This window comes from Ovis canadensis, chromosome 5 (genome assembly GCF_042477335.2).
Source record: "Ovis canadensis isolate MfBH-ARS-UI-01 breed Bighorn chromosome 5, ARS-UI_OviCan_v2, whole genome shotgun sequence".
In the NCBI taxonomy this organism is placed as follows: domain Eukaryota; kingdom Metazoa; phylum Chordata; class Mammalia; order Artiodactyla; family Bovidae; genus Ovis; species Ovis canadensis.
Window position 1 is genome coordinate 77,744,698 of NC_091249.1, and position 19,292 is coordinate 77,763,989.

The following is a 19,292-nucleotide window of genomic DNA, read 5'->3' on the forward strand; positions in this document are numbered from 1 at the left end:
TTGACAAATCTATATTTAACATGAGGAGAATAATATACAATGTATGCTTCCTGTTGGAGAAATCCATATTTATGGAAGTCGTGATTCTGACAATTACAACAGACATTTAAAGCCAGTGCCTATTGTCAGCTGCAAACAGATGGAGTAGCCTCATTAGGGCTAAAGAGAAAATAGTGTGAGCAGTAAAGGATAAATAGCTAATACAGGAGACATCAACCCAGAACAGAGGAGGAGGAAGAGGTCCAGGGTGACCCACCAGCTCCTCCTCATCCCTTACTGCAGGCCATGTGACCCTCTCATCAGCACTCATCTACCATGTCCTGGGTATTATGCTGGTTTTGAGGCATAAATGAGACCCCTGTTTTTCGAGAATTAACATTGACCTGAGCAGTCACAGATACATACAAGCAAAAGAAAAAGAAAAAGAAAACTATTTCAAATAATAATCATTCAAGTATGAAAGATATGATGGGAGATGTGATAGAGATTTATAGAAGGTTGAGGGGAGGATGGAACAACCATCTAGAAGAGGTGATGAAGGAAGGCCAGTCCAGGCAGGAGAGATGTGAGCTGAGACACAACTGCTGAAAAGCAGTGAGCACTGCAAAGCGGTAAGGGAAGGGCGCTGCAGGCGGAGAATCTAAAAGAGAATCAGTCATTTTGCTGTACACCTGAAATTAACACAACATTGAAAATCAACTACAGTCCAATACAAAATAAAAATTAAATTAAAAAACATATACAAACACACAAAGGGCACCTGCCAGGTTTCCTTAGACAATATGCTGGGTTACACTAGAAGTTAAACAGATGACTTGTATGGCTCCATTACAATCTTTAAGAGAAGATCTTGCAGGGGCATGAAGGGAAGATCTAGGAAGTAACTGAACTGAGACTTGGTAGGCAACTAGGTCCTAGTAGTTAATGGCATTCTTCAGTTCAGCCTGACCCAGTGTATCAATTAATGTTAAAATGTATTCACCAACAAAGGGCCCTGGGAGTGTTTGAATTTGACAAAAATCTTGATTTTTTGGAACAGGATTTCTCTCAATTTTTTTATGTGGCTGGTATGTAGTATGAAACTGCAAAAGGAGGACAGGGTTTATACCATTTCCAACATGCGTTTGCGCAAAGAAGTCTTTTCTTTTCTAAGGAGCACTTTGTGGTACTAATGTTTCATGGAACACATTTGGGCGATGCTCATGGAGCATAGTTTGACAGCCCATCTACAAAGGCAGTGTGGGGTCATGAAAGCAAGTGATATGGGCAAGAGAGCAAAGCATCTAAGAACATCAGCTTTTTCATCGTAAAATAAAACTGATAATACCAAAGTCACAGGGTTGTGATGAGAAATGAACAGCCTAACATATATAGCAAAGCACCCTAAAATACTGTCACTTTGATGAGAATGACTTATCTGCCTCATCATCCATATTAGGACAGTAATTTGGGGGCACTGGGGTTGGCATTACAGTTGGTCACTTGACTGGGGCAAAGTCTAGGAACCCTGTATCACATATTAAAATGAAGTTTCATTGCTGAATGACCTGAACTTGGTCCCATAACTTTGGTCTTTTTTACCATTATAGTCTAACCAGCAGTCTAACTGAACACCAACTGGGACCTTACAAAATGAGCCCTGTGGGGATATTCACACAGCTAAGCTATTACTGTGGCTGATACACCAGGGGGCCTGAAAAATCAGCTAGTAGGATGTACAAACATGCGATGAACATCAGCAGAGAAATGTACACTGAAAGCTAAGGGTAGACTGTGAAAATCAACACTTGTTTTCTTAAACATGCATCAGCAGCAAGCTGACAGACTTTCTTCCTGCAGCATCTTATTATGCTTTGCCTTGAAGTGATGGGCAGTGTTATAGAAAGATTGTTAGATTGGGTTCAAGCTACCTGCCTAACTCAGATACGGTCTATCTGTGATACCTTGGACATGCTCATTACCTTTCTAAGCCTTGGTTTCTCCCTTTAAAAACTTACCTAGTCATCCTTTTCCTACCTTAATAAGGTTGTTGTACAGATAACATGAAAGAACACAGAAAACTGCATTGGATACGTTTATAATGAATAACCATGACAACTCTTGGCAATGGAAATGGCACCTAATAAAGACTGGTTCCACAGATGGATGGGTGGGTTGGACAGAGGAATAAGTGAATGGATGCACAGATGGGTAAAATAGATGGGCAGTTAGATAGGTTGGTGGGTTGAGAGGATGGAGGAATAGATTGCCTAAGTGGGTAGAAGGCTAGCTAGATAACAGAAGGATGATGAGTTAGATGGATAGACTAGTGGATGAAACAGTTTTAGAGCCACTGACAGCATGTTTGCAGCATCTTCCTCTATCATTAATTTCTCTCTTCTCCTTTTCCAGTCTGTTCCCAGTTCTCTAAAGGAGTCTATGCCATCTTTGGGTTTTATGAACGAAGGACAGTCAACATGCTGACCTCCTTCTGCGGGGCCCTCCACGTCTGCTTCATTACACCAAGCTTTCCCGTTGACACATCCAACCAGTTTGTCCTCCAGCTGCGCCCCGAGCTGCAGGATGCCCTCATCAGTATCATCGACCATTACAAGTGGCAAAAATTTGTCTACATTTATGATGCTGACCGGGGTAAGCCAGGGGCTAGGGGAGGGAGACGTTGAAGGGATGGAGAGAAAATTATCAGCAGGAAGAAGAATGGAGGAGAAAGCAAGGAGGAATGATCCAGAAATGCTTTATATCTGTGGACTGATTTTTCAGTAGCTAACCTGTAACTCCCTGTGTGGAAACACATCCTTGGAGAGAATAACCTTATAACGCACCATGTCACTCTACAGCTCTCAAAGCTTCCATCGTTCCTGAACCCAGACTCAGCGTCCAAGGACCTTAGCTGACTGGTTCAGGGCTCAGGGCTCAGGGCTCAGGGCATGGCTTTGAGGAGCATATGGAGTCAGACCTGGATCTGAATTCTATGTTCCTTCTTCTCCAGCTGTCTGACTTCAGGCAAGCTCTCTCTGCCTCAGTTTGATCACTTCAGTAATGGGAATAAAATTCTCCATTCCTTTACTTTTTCATCTCTGTAATGAAGATAAATCCAGTCTCTATCTCATAAAATTGTGAGGACTGAATGACACAGTAACTAGGTGGGGCTTGTACACACAATCAATGCACAGAGTCTTTTACACATGTTAACCTCTATCAGCATCATCACCAGCATCACCATCAACCCTCCCAGGCCTTAATAATTCTGCCTCCACCTAAATTTCAAATTTTCCATTCCATTTTCTAAGTATGTCCAGTGTTTGTTTTTCTTCTCTACATCTTGAATCAGAGGATTCTAGTTTCTGGGGAGCACTTCCCTTTTCAAATCTACATATGCAAATTATTCCTTTCTTTTGCAACAGAGAACACCACTTTCTCTATTTCCTGACCTTCTAAATGGAAATGCTCTTCTTTTCTCTAACTCCTGTGATGGTTGTATTATATGATATATCCTACCATCCCCTGTTATACTCAATGGTCCAAAAAGCACTTAACCATTATTGGTGTGAATAAATAAGTGGATCGTACAAGGTCTGGAAAGTGAGGCACAGGAATTCTACCTTGTTTAAAAAGAGAGGCTTTATAGGAGCTTGCCTTTCGAGAGGCTTAGAAGATTTTTCAGTAGAAGAGTGGCTGGAGAAATGTTTTTTTCAGGAAGAGTTAGGCAGGCGTTATTTAAGGAGAATTAGCTGGAGAAGGCGATGGCACCCCACTCCAGTGCTCTTGCCTGGAAAATCCCATGGCAGAGGAGCCTGGAAGGCTGCAGTCCATGGGGTCGCTAAGAGCCGGACACGACTGAGTGACTTCACTTTCACTTTTCACTTTCATGCATTGGAGAAGGAAATGGCAACCCACTCCAGTGTTCTTGCCTGGAGAATCTCAGGGATGGGGGAGCCTGATGGGCTGCCGTCTATAGGGTCGCACAGAGTCAGACGCAACTTAGCAGCAGCAGCAGCAGCAGAAACTGGCAGGTGAGGCCAGAAGCACTCTATTTGCTTTGATTTTCCCTTCTTTCCTTATTTTGATGATTTCCCTTCTTAGACAAGCAAGCATTATAAGGATGAACTGCAGAATGGCTATTTCAGGACAACTTTGCAGCATAAATAGGGCTTCCCTGGTGGCTCAGATGGTAAAGCATCTGTCTGCAATGCAGGAGACCCAGGTTCAATCCCTGGGTTGGGAAGATCCCCTGGAGAAGGAAATGGCAACCTACTTCAGTACTCTTGCCTGGAAAATTCCATGGAGGGAGGAGCCTGGTAGGCTACAGTCCATGGGGTTGCAAAGAGTGGGACACGACTGAGCGACTTCACTTTTGCAGCATAATGAGGTTTGAGGCCTAGAAGTGGCAAAGCCAGAAAAATGTCACTTTCATTAGAGGATCATCTCTGGGGTTTATCAGCAAAAAGCGCCCATACTCTTAAAGGGGCTCCACCTACCTCACAACTCTGAGCTCAGAGTTCTTCTGCCCTTTGCTAGCTGTGTGACCTTTGGCCAATGATCAAGTCTCTCTGAACCTCCATTTCCACATTTGTGAAACATGGATAACAATGGTACCTACCTTACAGAATTAAGTGAATTGAAGACAGCAAAGCTAATGGAGCAATGGCAGACACATAATAAACTTTCAGTAAATGTGAGGCTTAAGAACACCAAACTCGTACTTAAATAAAATTAATAAAGCAAGCAAAAAAGAAACAACAGAATCAATCTGCAGATGATTCTTTATGCTGGGCACCATACTGGTCACTATCAGGGAGATGAGCAATGTTATATGGAGACAAAAATGATATACGTGCACAAGATAGATTAACCACGCACAGGTAAGATGATGATCTGTTGCAGGCAGAATTATGACCTCCCCTTTCTCCCCCCACAAAGACATCCATGCTCTAATTCCTGGAACCCCTGAATATGTTACATTAAATGCAAAAGGCATAAAGGTTACAGATGGAATTCACATTGTTAATCAATTGACCTTAAAACAGACAGATTATCCTGGATTATTTGGGTGAGCTCAGTGTAATCACAAGGGTCCTTAAGCATGTAAGTTGGAGGCAGAAGGGTCAGTATCAGAGTATGACATGAGAGACTCAACCAGTCCCTACTGAAGATGGAAGAGGCTATAAACCAAGGAAAGTAGGTATCCTCTAGAAGCAGAAAAAAGGCAATAAAAATTTCCCCTCCTAGAACCTCCAGAGAATAACACAACCCTGACAATTACTTAAACTTAGCCCAGTGAGATTCATTTCAAACATCTGACCTCTGGCAGTTTAAGATGATAAACGTTTTATTTGAAGCCACTAAATTTGCAATAATTTGTCACAGCCGCAGTAGAAAACTAATACCCTATCTATGTCCCAAATATGAAACAAAACAGTATTAAGTCATGGATTCCTCTATCATTTAGCTGTAAATCAGAAGAGAATAGCTTAATTCAGTACACGGTGATCAAATACCTACTGTGTGAGAGGCAAAGTGCTAGGACTTGAGATATACTATACATTAGTAAATGTGGTTGACAGTTATCAGGTGCTATTTAGATATCAGATCAACACATTTAATAAGCAGTTACTAAAGGCTGAATAGTAATCAATATTTATAAAACCCCTGCCATGTTTGAGACACTCTCATTCAATCCTCATGACGACACTGTGAAGTGGGTGTTATTAACATCACCATTTTACCACTGAAGACACTAAAGTTTCGCAAAGTGAATTAATCCACACAAGATCATTTAACCAAGTATATTGTAGCATTAGAATTGGAGCTTCAGATTACACTTTTAATCACTAACTCTCCTGCCTCCTATGTTCTGCAAACAGAAACACAAAACAAACACAGAGCCTGCCTACCCCAGCTCAAACTGGCATTGGAGCAAGCTGGAGCTGAGTTTAGTGGAGGAGTAGGGAAGGTGGGGGTAATTCTCATGGATTCTGACTGCCACCTCTCTGTCCTACTCACCCCACCTCCAGGTCTGTCTGTCCTGCAGAAAGTCCTGGACACAGCTGCTGAGAAGAACTGGCAGGTGACAGCTGTCAACATTTTGACAACCACAGAGGAGGGTTACCGGATGCTCTTCCAGGACCTGGAGAAGAAAAAGGAGCGGCTGGTGGTGGTGGACTGTGAATCGGAACGCCTCAATGCTATCCTGGGCCAGGTAGTGAGTGCGGCGAAGGTGCCCTCAGGGTGGGTGCGGGGGATGGTTCCAGAGGACCGGATGACCTCTGGCCCTCTGAGTTACAAAGAGAGTTCTTGACTAGGTGAAGCCACAGGCTGTTTCTCACGTCCTGTAACTGATACAATTTAACTCTGAAACGTTATGAAATAGTACAGAGTAGGAGCCATCACCTAGGGCTTCCCATGGTTCTCAGATCAGTTAACCAAAAAGTTACCTCAAGTGCTTCCTTTTCTTGTTAAAAAGAAAAATGCATTGCACTTTAGAGTTTGTGAAGTGTTATCACATCCTTAGCGCCCGATTCCTGGGTTTGGCTCTGCATTCTGTCACCCACTGATCCAGCATTTGGTTTCTCATCCATTTGGCCCACTGACCCATTTGAGTCCAGGGAGGCACCGAGCACCTCCCTTTACTCTTTCCTGAAACACACACCAGTGTCTGAAAGATGAATTGATTGATTGTCCATTCTAAGAAATTACACCATAACCTCAACAGTCTTTAGCCAGATGTCTCTAAGTCATGGTTCCTCCTGTTCTCAGAGGTAAAGCATGTGGCATTGGATAGATCACTTGTCTTTTTAAATTACATCTGTGTATTCAGATAAGCGAGCAAGGAAGGAGATGCTGCAATTGTTTTTGAACGGTACTCTACAATTAAAGATGGCAGTTTTAGATACTTGACACCAAGACAGCGCTTGTTAATAGTCCTCAAGACCCGTGGGGCTCCCACAGGGAATCTCAGAGCCAGCTCAGCGCTTGTTCAGAGGCTTCGACAATTGAACAGGAGAGATTTTGAAAGCTGGGGGTTCTTTGAGGCGTTAACTCTGTGTTCTACTTTACAAAGTGTGAATCTGTGCCTCCCTCTCAGAAAAAGCAGCAGAAATTTTTCCCAATGAGATGGGAGTTTTTTGAGCCAGAGTCAGAGGACTGGAATTCTAATTAGGTAAAGCAGAATAGAGTATTAATAATAGTTAAACGCAGAGACCCTGGAGCCAGATTCACATCCCCAGCTCTAATGTTCATTAGTTCTGTGTTTTTTAATTTCTGCATCTCAGGTTCCTGACCTGTAATATGGGCATAATAATAATAAAAATGGCTACCTTTAGAGAGCTCTTGTGAGGGTCAAAAGAATCTACGTATACAAGCACAGCACTTAAAATAGAGCCTGCCCCACTGAAAGTGATGAATGTAAAGACTTACCTGTTTTTGCTATTCATAATGCCAACTGATACTGGTTTTGCTGTGTGTGTGTGTGTGTGTGTGTGTGTGTGTGTGTGTTTAGTTCAACTTTTTAAATTTTGAGATATAAGCTCATATGCATGTGCAAGATATAATACAGAGAGATCCCATGTGCCACATGTCTGGTTATCCCAATGATAACATCTTACAAAACGGTAGCAACTATAGTGCAATGCCGCAACCAGGAAACTGACAGTGATACATTTCAAGCACACAACATTTCCATCACCACAAAGATCCTCTGTGGTCATCCTGCTTCCCTCTCTCCCTCTCCTTTTCCCTTTCCCTAGGCACTCACTAATCTGTGGTCCATTTCTGTGATTTTCTTATTTTAAATGAGTGTGATATAAATGGAATTACATACTATGTAACATTTTGGGTTTAGCTTTTTTCACTTGGCATAATTCCCTGGAGATTCATTCAAGTTGTTGTGGGTACGATACTGGCTTCTTGAGTCATTTCTTTTTTGGTGCAAGTGTACTCATCTGTAAAATAGGAATGAAGACCCCAGTTCTATAAACCTGATAACAAAATTAGATGAAAGGTAGGGAAACTGTTGGATGATAAGCAGGTATTCTTAACAGACTGAAGACTCCTACAGTAAAGAAAAAACTGTTGGTACTATTTTCTGAGTACTTACTTTATACCAAACACCATGCCAAGCCTTTTCCGTGTATAATTCCACTTCATCCTCATATCCTCTCTATAAAACTGCTTCCATTAGTGCCCTTATTTTATAAATGGAGAAACAAGGGATTACACTTGCCTGGGATTTCACAAGTAGCATGGTATGAAAGTAGGAAATCAAATCCATCTTGGTCTAGCTACCATGCCAGACCTCTTAAAAACTCAACTGTCAGCATCTGCTGACTATAGCCATCCCCTCTGTCAAAGGACAAATGTGTGTTTTGGAAGAAAGTAACTTGTTTTTCAGAATATTTTAGATTGTAGTGTATTATCTTTTTTAATTGCTGGACTCTTTTATTCTGAAAAGTAAAACCAAAATGCTGAAAGGATCTTTTAAGTTATATGGTTTATCACTTGCATTTACACTTTACAGATGAGATGACTAATGGTCATATTTGTTGAATCATTTGTCTTGGGTTCAGACTAGTTAGTGAAAAAGACAATGTCACTAGTTAGTGACAAAGGATTTCCATCTTCTGATTTGCAGTCTGACATCTTGGCATCATCCTAGACTATCTCACACTCAAGAACTGGGATCTTTTCAATCTAACACAAATGTTCTGCCTAATCTAAGGAGGAAGACAACGATTCCAAACTCCACATAGGGAATTAGCTGCCTGTCTCAGTCTCTAGTGCTCCACCTGGAATATCAGCTGTATTAGGATTCTTGTTCTGTTTTCTTCCCTGCTGTATCCACAGTGCCTTGAACAGTGCTTGGCACCTAGCAGGTATTCAATAAATATTTTTGAATGAACAGGAAGAATAAGGAATCAATGAATGCTCTAAGATCCTAAATGTGAGATGGGTCTAGATACCTACAGGTAGCCTTTGACTGGAAAAGAGCCTTTAAGCTGGAGGTAAGAGCAGGTAGGGAGGTCCAGAGGGCTTGTGGGAGCCAAGGTTCACAGAGGGCTTAAGAGGCCAAGTGGAGGATGTCAATTGCTTGCTGGAAGACAATGATCTTTGGAAACCATTCTAAAGAGTCTGGGGGTTATCTTATAAACAGTGGAGAGCAAGTGATGGTCTATGAGCAAGGAACAGGGTTATCAAAATATAGTGTGTGTGTGTGTGTGTGTGTGTGTGTGTGTGTGTGTGTGTGTTCAGAGTTGGTCAGTCGTGTCTGACTCTCTGGGGCCCCAGGTACTGTAGCCCACCAGGACCTTCTACCCATGGAATTTCCCAGGCAAGAACACCAAAGCAGATTGCCATTTCCTACTCCAAGGAATCTTTCCAACCCAGGGATCAAACCTGCATCTCTTGCATCTCTTGCACTGGCAGGAAATTCATTAGATTATAATACTTTATCAGTATATGGCACTTAATTATGTAAGACAGTCATTAAGTTCAGAAGGAGTCAAAGATGGATGAGGGAGACCAGGACCAGCCCATCCATTCACTCTTATTGTCTTCAAAGTGCTTTTCACCTGCTGAAATCTTGTTCATTTATCTGTTTATATATTTACTATCTGGCTCCCTGCTAAATTGTCAGTTCAGCTCAATGAGGGCCTGGGGACCTTGCCTCACTTGTTCATAGCTTGTCCCTAGTACATAGCATAGGGCTTGACATATGGTCCACGTTCAATACATATTTGTTGAGTGAATTAATTAATCATAGAGGCTTTACAGAGCAGTTGGGATTAGAGCTTAGCCATAAAGGTTACGAATAATCAAAGAGAATGGGAAAGGGCATGCCAGACACAAAGACTGTGAATTAAGGCAATCCAGTGAAAATGAGCTTTGAAGAGATGGGGTCAGTGAGGCAGTGGACTGCAAGTGTACATTACTTTTGTATTAACTTTCTCAGTGAGTAACCTTTTATCTCTTTATCTGTTTAGTATTGCTCTTCTCCCAGTAAACTGTGACCTCCAGCAGAGCAAGCACCAAGCTTTTTCATTTTCCACTATATTCTCAGCACAGTGCTTGGTAGATAGTAAGCACTTAATATTTGTAAAAGGGAAAGGAGGTCATCAGGTAGGTAGGTGAGTAGATGGGTGGGAAGGTTGGTGTTTAAGTTCAACTATATGAAATTACTAATCTTTATTGGTCAAAAATCATTCATTATTGTTTCTTATGTTTCAATCTGTAATTTCATCCTCTAGAGACTATTCTTATCCATTGCCCTGAGGCAGTGGGTTTCAATCTGTCTTTTGTTTGCTGTTTTGTGTTAATTTGAAGCTGAATAGGTTTCTGATAATGGTATCTCATTGTTGAAAGCGCAGCAAGCCATTTGACAAGAAAATGAAAAAGTAATGAAGAATTATTAATAAAACTATCATCCCAATAGTCTTTGAGCTCCATGGTCTGGAATTTCACATGCTAGCCACTATTTCAGGGCATTCATTGTATGCACTCGCATTTAATTATTCTTGCCATAAAAAAAAGTGAGCTGCTATGCACATACATCCAATTAAGTAGATATCTGAATGCGGCTGTTAATAACCTTGAAAATTTATTCAGTTAGAGAAGAAGTCCAAATGCTTCTCCTATGTTTTATGCCTCCTTGTCACAGTGCAGGGGGAGGGGCACTGAGCAGGCTGTACCAACCTCATTTTGATGATTAAAAAATAAACAGATCAAGTTACCTTGCTGGCTGAGCTGGGGCTAAACCAAGGTCCACAGTCTTAGCTGTTCCCAGCTGGGTAGTGCGTCTGGATGCCCAAGCAAATCTCTGGGTAGTTCTTTCTACAGATATTTTCCTGCCTTGAATGATTAGAGACAGCCGTGCATGTAAGATGGAGGGGTGTTTGGAGACCCTGGCTCTTAATTCAGGCATCATATGGAAAGGCTCACAATAGCCAGGTCCCTGTTCTAACACTAGAGATTTCCAGGTGGCGCAGTGGTAATGAATCCGCGGGCCAAGGCAGGAGACGCAGGTTCAATCCTTGGATCAGAAAGATCCCCTGCGAAAGTGGGGATGGCGACCCACTCCAGCACTCTTGCCTAGGAAATCCATGGACAGAGGAGCCTGGTGGGCTATAGTCCATGGGGTCACAAAGAGTTGGACACGACTGAGCATGCACGCCACACAATGCAATGTCCTGACACTGCTACCATACTGCTGAGGGATCTGATATATCATGCCTCCACTCTGGAGAGTGACTTCCCATCTGTACAGTGAGCGGGGGATCAAATGACCCTGACATTCCCTCCCAGCTTGCACTCAAACTGGAAGTTGCTCAGAAATGTCTGAATACCCAACTGGTTTAGGGAAGAAGGCACAAAGAAGGAACTGTATCTGAATGTGATCCATGTAAGGATGTGAAGTTTAAGAACTGGGGTGCAATCATCCAACTACCCATTTGACCATACGTCCACTTCTCTGTCCACCCAAGCAGCAGATATTGTTATATCCAATACAACAGAAGATTCTCACTGTGTATAGAAAGAATCTCCATGAATGGAGAAGGCTTTATGGAAGAAGGAAAGAAGTGAGCAGTTTAGCCAGGACCTTGGGGTTATAATAACACTACTCCATCCCTGGAATCAGGCAAAAATGATTTCAAATCTTGTATCTGCACTTAATATCCAGGTAACCTCAGGAAGCTTATTTAACTTCTCTAAGCCTCCATCCCTATCTGTAAAATCAAGGGTATCAGCAATGCCACCATCATTGGGTGGTTGATATTGTAGCTTGAATACTTAGGATAGGACAGGGCAATCAGTACTCAATGTTCATTGCTATTATTATTGCAGGTGTAGCTTTAATTGTCAATATGATTAATGCATGTATCCCCTGGGTTGTATTTTATAGATTGTAAAGCTGGAGAAGAATGGCATTGGCTACCACTATATTCTTGCAAATCTGGTGAGTAGAGAACACTGCAAGCCCTCAACTGGTGGGGCCATGTTTGGGGCCTGGCTTACTACTGTGGTTCCTGGCTGGTGGGAACTGCATGAGTGGGACCGGCAATTTCGAGCTTCAGTTGTACCCCTGCAAAACCCACAGCACACTTAAGGTGACTCTCTAAGCTTCCTTATAAGAGATCACGCTGGTGGGCAGGCCTTTATTAGTCATCACAATTCCAGCTTTAATCGACTCTGCCACTTGGCAATAACAACAAAATCACCACATCTTTGAATGGATACAAGATGCTTTAACCTCACTGGTTCTGATTCTCTGTTTGACATCAATGACAGTTTATTGTTTATAAATACAAACGTTTAAATCATAGGAATACTAGCACTAACAAGTCTTTAAACAGGAACAGTTTTATGGCATGAATAATATTATGACAATTTAGTTTTTATTCTCTTTTTTATGTGGCATAGATAAGCTGTCTTTTAAAGAAAATTTTTACTTTCATTTTATGTACTACAATTATTTTTATTGGGTGCAATTATTTTTCAGGGTATGAAGACTTGACTCATAAAATAATTTTTGGTACACATTAAATTATTCCTAGTGACATGTACCATTATGAATTTTCTTTGTGGCCATCATTTTGGCAAGTCTATTTTGGCAAGTCCTAGGTCATGTTTTCTCATCTACCTTTTTAAATTATGAGGTTTGAAACTTTCAGTGTTTTGGGGTTTTTTTTTTCTCTTTTTTTTAATAACTTGTCTTTTTTTTTTTTTTTTACTACTGTTATTGGTTTTGCCATACATTGACATGAATCCACCATGGGTGTACATGAGTTCCCAAACATGAACCCCACTCCCACCTCCCACCCCATATTATCTCTCTGGATCATCCCCATGCACCAGCCCGAAGCATCCTGTATCGAACATAGACTGGCGATTTGTTTCTTACATGATAGTATACATGTTTCAATGCCATTCTCCCAAATCATCCCACCCTCTCCCTCTCCCTCTGAGTCCAAAAGTCCGTTCTACACATCTGTGTCTCTTTTGCTGTCTCGCATACAGGGTCATCATTACCATCTTTCTAAATTCCATATATATGTGTTAGTATACTGTATTGGTGTTTTTCTTTCTGGCTTACTTCACTCAGTATAATCGGCTCCAGTTTCATCCATCTCATTAGAACTGATTCAAATGTATTCTCTTTAATGTCTGAGTAATACTCCATTGTGTATCTGTACCACAGCTTTCTTATCCATTCATCTGCTGATGGACATCTAGGTTATTTCCATGTCCTGGCTATTATAAACAGTGCTGCGATGAACATTGGGGTACATGTGTCTCTATTCTGGTTTCCTTGGTGTGTATGCCCAGCAGTGGGATTGCTGGGTCATATGGCAGTTCTATTTGCAATTTTTAAAGGAATCTCCACACTGTTCTCCATAGTGGCTGTACTAGCTTGCAGTCCCACCAACAGTGTAGGAGGGTTCCCTTTTCTCCACACCCTCTCCAGCATTTATTGCTTGCAGATTTTTGGATCGCAGCCATTCTGACTGGTGTGAAGTGGTACCTCATTGTGGTTTTGATTTGCATTTCTCTGATAATGAGTGATGTTGAGCATCTTTTCATGTGTTTGTTAGCCATCCATATGTCTTCTTTGGAGAAATGTCTGTTTAGTTCTTTTGCCCATTTTTTGATTGGGTCGTTTATTTTTCTGGAATTGAGCTGCATAAGTTGCTTGTATATTTTTGAGATTAGTTGTTTGTCAGTTGCTTCATTTGCTATTATTTTCTCCCATTCAGAAGGCTGTCTTTTCACCTTGCTTATAGTTTCCTTTGTTGTGCAGCAGCTTTTAATTTTAATTAGATCCCATTTGTTTATTTTTGCTTTTATTTCCAGAATTCTGGGAGGTGGATCATAGAGGATCCTTCTGTGATTTATGTTGGAGAGTGTTTTGCCTGTATTCTCCTTTAGGAGTTTTATAGTTTCTGGTCTTACATTTAGATCTTTAATCCATTTTGAGTTTATTTTTGTGTGTGGTGTTAGAAAGTGATCTAGTTTCATTCTTTTACAAGCGGTTGACCAGTTTTCCCAGCACCACTTGTTAAAGAGATTGTCTTTACTCCATTGTATATTCTTGCCTCCTTTGTCAAAGATAAGGTGTCCGTATGTGTGTGGATTTATCTCTGGGCTTTCTATTTTGTTCCATTGATCTATGTGTCTGTCTTTGTGCCAGTACCATACTGTCTTGATGACTGTGGCTTTGTAGTAGAGCCTGAAGTCAGGCAAGTTGATTCCTCCAGTTCCATTCTTCTTTCTCAAGATTGCTTTGGCTATTCGAGGTTTTTTGTATTTCCATACAAATCTTGAAATTATCTGCTCTAGTTCTGTGAAAAATATTGCTGGTAGCTTGATAGGGATTGCATTGAATCTGTAGATTGCTTTGGGTAGTATACTCATGTTCACTATATTGATTCTTCCAATCCATGAACATGGTATATTTCTCCATCTATTAGTGTCCTCTTTGATTTCTTTCATCAGTGTTTTATAGTTTTCTATATATAGGTCTTTAGTTTCTTTAGGTAGATATATTCCTAAGTATTTTATTCTTTTCGTTGCAATGGTGAACGGAATTGTTTCCTTAATTTCTTTTTTCTACTTTCTCATTATTAGTGTATAGGAATGCAAGGGATTTCTGTGTGTTGATTTTATATCCTGCAACTTTACTATATTCATTGATTAGCTCTAGTAATTTTATGGTGGAGTCTTTAGGGTTTTCTATGTAGAGGATCATGTCATCTGCAAACAGAGAGAGTTTTACTTCTTGTTTTCCAATTTGCATTCCTTTTATTTCTTTTTCTGCTCTGATTGCTGTGGCCAAAACTTCCAGAACTATGTTGAATGGGCACCCTTGTCTTGTTCCTGACTTTAGGGGAAATGCTTTCAATTTTTCACCATTGAGGATAATGTTTGCTGTGGGTTTGTCATATATAGCTTTTATTATGTTGAGGTATGTTCCTTCTATCCCTGACTTCTGGAGAGTTTTTATCATAAATGGATGTTGAATTTTGTCAAAGGCCTTCTCTGCATCTATTGAGATAATCATATAGCTTTTATTTTTCAATTTGTTAATGTGGTGAATTACATTGATTGATTTGCAGATACTGAAGAATCCTTGCATCCCTGGGATAAAGCCCACTTGGTCATGGTGTATGATCTTTTTAATGTGTTGTTGGATTCTGATTGCTAGAATTTTATTGAGGATTTTTGCATCTATGTTCATCAGTGATATTGGCCTGTAGTTTTCTTTTTTGTAGCATCTTTGTCAGGTTTTGGTATTAGGGTGATGGTGGCCTCATAGAATGAGTTTGGAAGTTTACCTTCCTCTGCAATTTTCTGGAAGAGTTTGAGGAGGATAGGTGTTAGCTCTTCTCAAAGTTTTTGGTAGATTTCAGCTGTGAAGCTGTCTGGACCTGGGCTTTTGTTTGCTGGAAGATTTCTGATTACAGTTTCAATTTCCGTGCTTGTGATGGGTCTGATAAGATTTTCTATTTCTTCCTGGTTCAGTTTTGGAAAGTTGTACTTTTCTAAGAATTTGTCCATTTCTTCCACGTTGTCCACTTTATTGGCATATAATTGTTGATAGTAGTCTCTTATGATCCTTTGTATTTCTGTGTTGTCTATTGTGATCTCTCCATTTTCATTTCTAATTTTATTGATTTGATTTTTCTCTCTTTGTTTCTTGATGAGTCTGGCTAATGGTTTGTCAATTTTATTTATCCTTTCAAAGAACCAGCTTTTGGCTTTGTTGATTTTTGCTATGGTCTCTTCTGTTTCTTTTGCAATTATTTCTGCCCTGATTTTTAAGATTTCTTTCCTTCTACTAACTCTGGGGTTCTCCATTTCTTCCTTTTCTAGTTGCTTTAGGTGTAGAGTTAGGTTATTTATTTGACTTTTTTCTTGTTTCTTGAGGTATGCCTGTATTGCTATGAACTTTCCTCTTAGCACTGCTTTTATAGTGTCCCACAGGTTTTGGGTTGTTGTGTTTTCATTTTCATTTGTTTCTATGCATATTTTTATTTCTTTTTTTTTATTTCTTCTGTGATTTGTTGGTTATTCAGAAGCGTGTTGTTCAGCCTCCATATGTTGGAATTTTTAATAGTTTTTCTCCTGTAATTGAGATCTAATCTTATTGCATTATGGTCAGAAAAGATGCTTGGAATGATTTCGATTTTTTTTTAATTTATCAAGGTTAGATTTATGGCCCAGGATGTGATCTATCCTGGAGAAGTTTCCATGAGCACTTGAGAAAAAGGTGAAATTCATTGTTTTGGGGTGAAATGTCTTATAGATATCAATTAAGTCTAACTGGTCTATTGTATCATTTAAAGTTTGCATTTCTTTGTTAATTTTCTGTTTAGTTGATCTATCCATAGGTGTGAGTGGGGTATTAAAGTCTCCCAGTATTATTGTGTTATTGTTAATTTCCCCTTTCATACTTGTTAGCATTTGTCTTACATATTGTGGTGCTCCTATATTGGGTGCTTATATATTTATAATTGCTATATCTTGTTCTTGGATTGATCCTTTGATCATTATGTAGTGGCCTTCTTTGTCTCTCTTCACAGCCTTTGTTTTAAAGTCTATTTTATCTGATATGAGTATTGTTACTCCTGCTTTCTTTTGTTCTCTATTTACATGGAATATCTTTTTCCAGCCCTTCACTTTCAGTCTGTATGTGTCCCTTGTTTTGAGGTGGGTCTCTTGTAGGAAGCATATATAGGGGTCTTGTTTTTGTATCCATTCAGCCAGTCTTTGCCTTTTGGTTGGGGCGTTCAACCCATTTACGTTTAAGGTAATTATTGATAAGTATGATCCCGTTGCCATTTACTTTATTGTTTTGGGTTTGGGTTTATACACCCTTTTTGTGTTTCCTGTCTAGAGAATATCCTTTAGCATTTGTTGGAGAGCTGGTTTGGTGGTGCTGAATTCTCTCAGCTTTTGCTTGTCTGTAAAGCTTTTGATTTCTCCTTCGTATTTGAATGAGATCCTTGCTGGGTACAGTAATCTGGGCTGTAGGTTATTTTCTTTCATCACTTTAAGTATGTCTTACCATCCCTTCCTGGCCTGAAGAGTTTCTATTGAAAGATCAGCTGTTATCCTTATGGGAATCCCCTTGTGTGTTATTTGTTGTTTTTCCCTTGCTGCTTTTAATATTTGTTCTTTGTGTTTGATCTTTGTGAATTTGGTTAATATGTGTCTTGGGGTGTTTCACCTTGGGTTTATCCTATTTGGAACTCTCTGTGTTTCTTGGACTTGGGTGATTATTTCCTTCCCCATTTTAGGGAAGTTTTCAACTATTATCTCCTCAAGGATTTTCTCATGGTCTTTCTTTTTGTCTTCTTCTTCTGGGACTCCCATAATTCGAATGTTGGAGCATTTCATACTGTCCTGGAGGTCTCTGAGATTGTCCTCATTTCTTTTAATTCGTTTTTATTTTTTCCTCTCTGATTCATTTATTTCTACTATTCTATCTTCTATTTCACTAATCCTATCTTCTGCCTCCGTTATTCTACTATTTGTTGCCTCCAGAGTGTTTCTGATCTCATTTATTGTGTTATTCATTATATATTGACTTTTTTATTTCTTCTAGGTCCTTGTTAAACCTTTCTTGCATCTTCTCAATCCTTGTCTCCAGGCTATTTATCTGTGATTCCATTTTTATTTCAAGATTTTGGATCATTTTCACTATCAACATTCGGAATTCTTTCTCAGGTAGATTCCCTATCTCTTCCTCTTTGGTTTGGTTTGGTGGGCATTTATCCTGTTCCTTTACCTGCTGAGTATTCCTCTGTCTCTTCATCTTAGTTATATTGCTGCGTTTGGGGTGGCCTTTCTATATTCTGGGAATTTGTGGAGTTCTCTTTATTATGGAACTTCCTCACTGTGGGTGGGGTTGTATCAGTGGCTTGTCAAGGTTTCTTGGTTAGGGAGGCTTGTGTTGGAGTTCTGGTGGGTGGAGCTGGATTTCTTCTCTCTGGAGTGCAATGGAGTGACCAGTAATGGGTTATGAGACATCAATGGTTTGGAGTAACTTTGAGCTGCCTGTATATTGAAGCTCAGGGGTGTGTTCCTGTGTTGCTGGAGAATTTGCATGGTATGTCTTGCTCTGGAACTTGTTGGCCCTTGGGTGGTGCTTGGTTTCAGTGTAGGTATGGAGGCGTTTGATGAGCTCCTATTGACTAATGTTCCCTGGATTCAGGAGTTCTCTGATGTTCTTAGGATTTGGACTTAAGCCTCCTGCTTCTGGTTTTCAGTTTTATTTTTACAGTAGCCTCAAGACTTCTCCATCTTACAGCACCAATGATAAAACATCTAGGTTAAAGATGAAAAGTTTCTCCACATTGAGGGACACCCAGAGAGGTTCACACCACAAACCCGATTCTCTGAAGCAGGAACAGGCACAAAGTGTCCAAGCTGGCATAAATACCATAAGAGGGCCAGCAGACCTGCAGAAGTCTCCCAGTGTTTTGGTTTTTTTCCCCAAAGTCAAATTTAATTTTACTTTGCATTTGTCTTATTTTTAAAGAGAGTTATTAAGATGTAATTCACATGATATAAAGCTCATCCATTTAAAGCACACAAGTCAATTCTCTTATGTATATCCACAGAATTATGAAACAGCACCACAATCTCATTATTAAACATCTCCATCATCCCCCAAAAGAAACCCCATACACATTAGCGGTTACTCCCCATTTTCCCCCAAATTCCTCTAGTGACCTACTTTCTATCTCTATGGACTTGCCTAGTCTAGATATTGGAATCACAGAAGATCTGGTCCTTTCTGACTGGCTTCTTTCACTTAGCATAATGTCTTCAACATTCATCTATGTTGGTACCATGTATCAGTTCTTCATTCCTTTTTATTGCCAAGTAACATACCATTATATGGATGTATCCCATTTTGTGTATCCACATACCACTTGATGGACACTTGAGTTGTTTTCACTTTTTGACTATTATGAATTCTGCTTCTACAAACATTTGTATACAAGTTTTTCTCTTGAGCACAAACCTAGGAGTGAAATCACCAGGATACATGGTAACTCTATGGTTGATACTTTAAGGAATGCCAAAACTATTTTGTAAAGTGGTTGTATCTCCCAGCAAATCTTTAATAAATAACAAATTTTGCCACATGGCAGTTTGAGCATGTCAGATTTCCTTAATGATAGCTTTTTCTACAAAGTTTGCTTATTATCCTTACCTTCTTTATGATTTTCTGTGTTTCCTTTTAGATGTGATTTTTTAGCTTTTTGCCCATAACAAATTATATCACTCAGTTT

The 19,292-nt window shown here is 40.0% G+C and overlaps 1 protein-coding gene across 7 annotated transcripts in view; it reads left to right on the top strand.

The window, feature by feature from the left end:
* GRIA1 (glutamate ionotropic receptor AMPA type subunit 1) overlaps positions 1-19,292 on the top strand; it is a 355,517-nt gene that overhangs the window by 190,087 nt on the left and 146,138 nt on the right. For 4 of the 7 annotated variants that reach the window (XM_069589980.1, XM_069589979.1, XM_069589976.1 and 1 more), the window contains exons 3-5: positions 2,392-2,631; positions 6,015-6,199; positions 11,894-11,947. In XM_069589980.1, coding sequence (XP_069446081.1) covers positions 2,392-2,631; positions 6,015-6,199; positions 11,894-11,947 — 479 coding nt within the window. The remainder of the gene's footprint in view (positions 1-2,391; positions 2,632-6,014; positions 6,200-11,893; positions 11,948-19,292) is intronic. The other 3 variants (XM_069589983.1, XM_069589982.1, XM_069589981.1) reach the window with 1 other exon arrangement.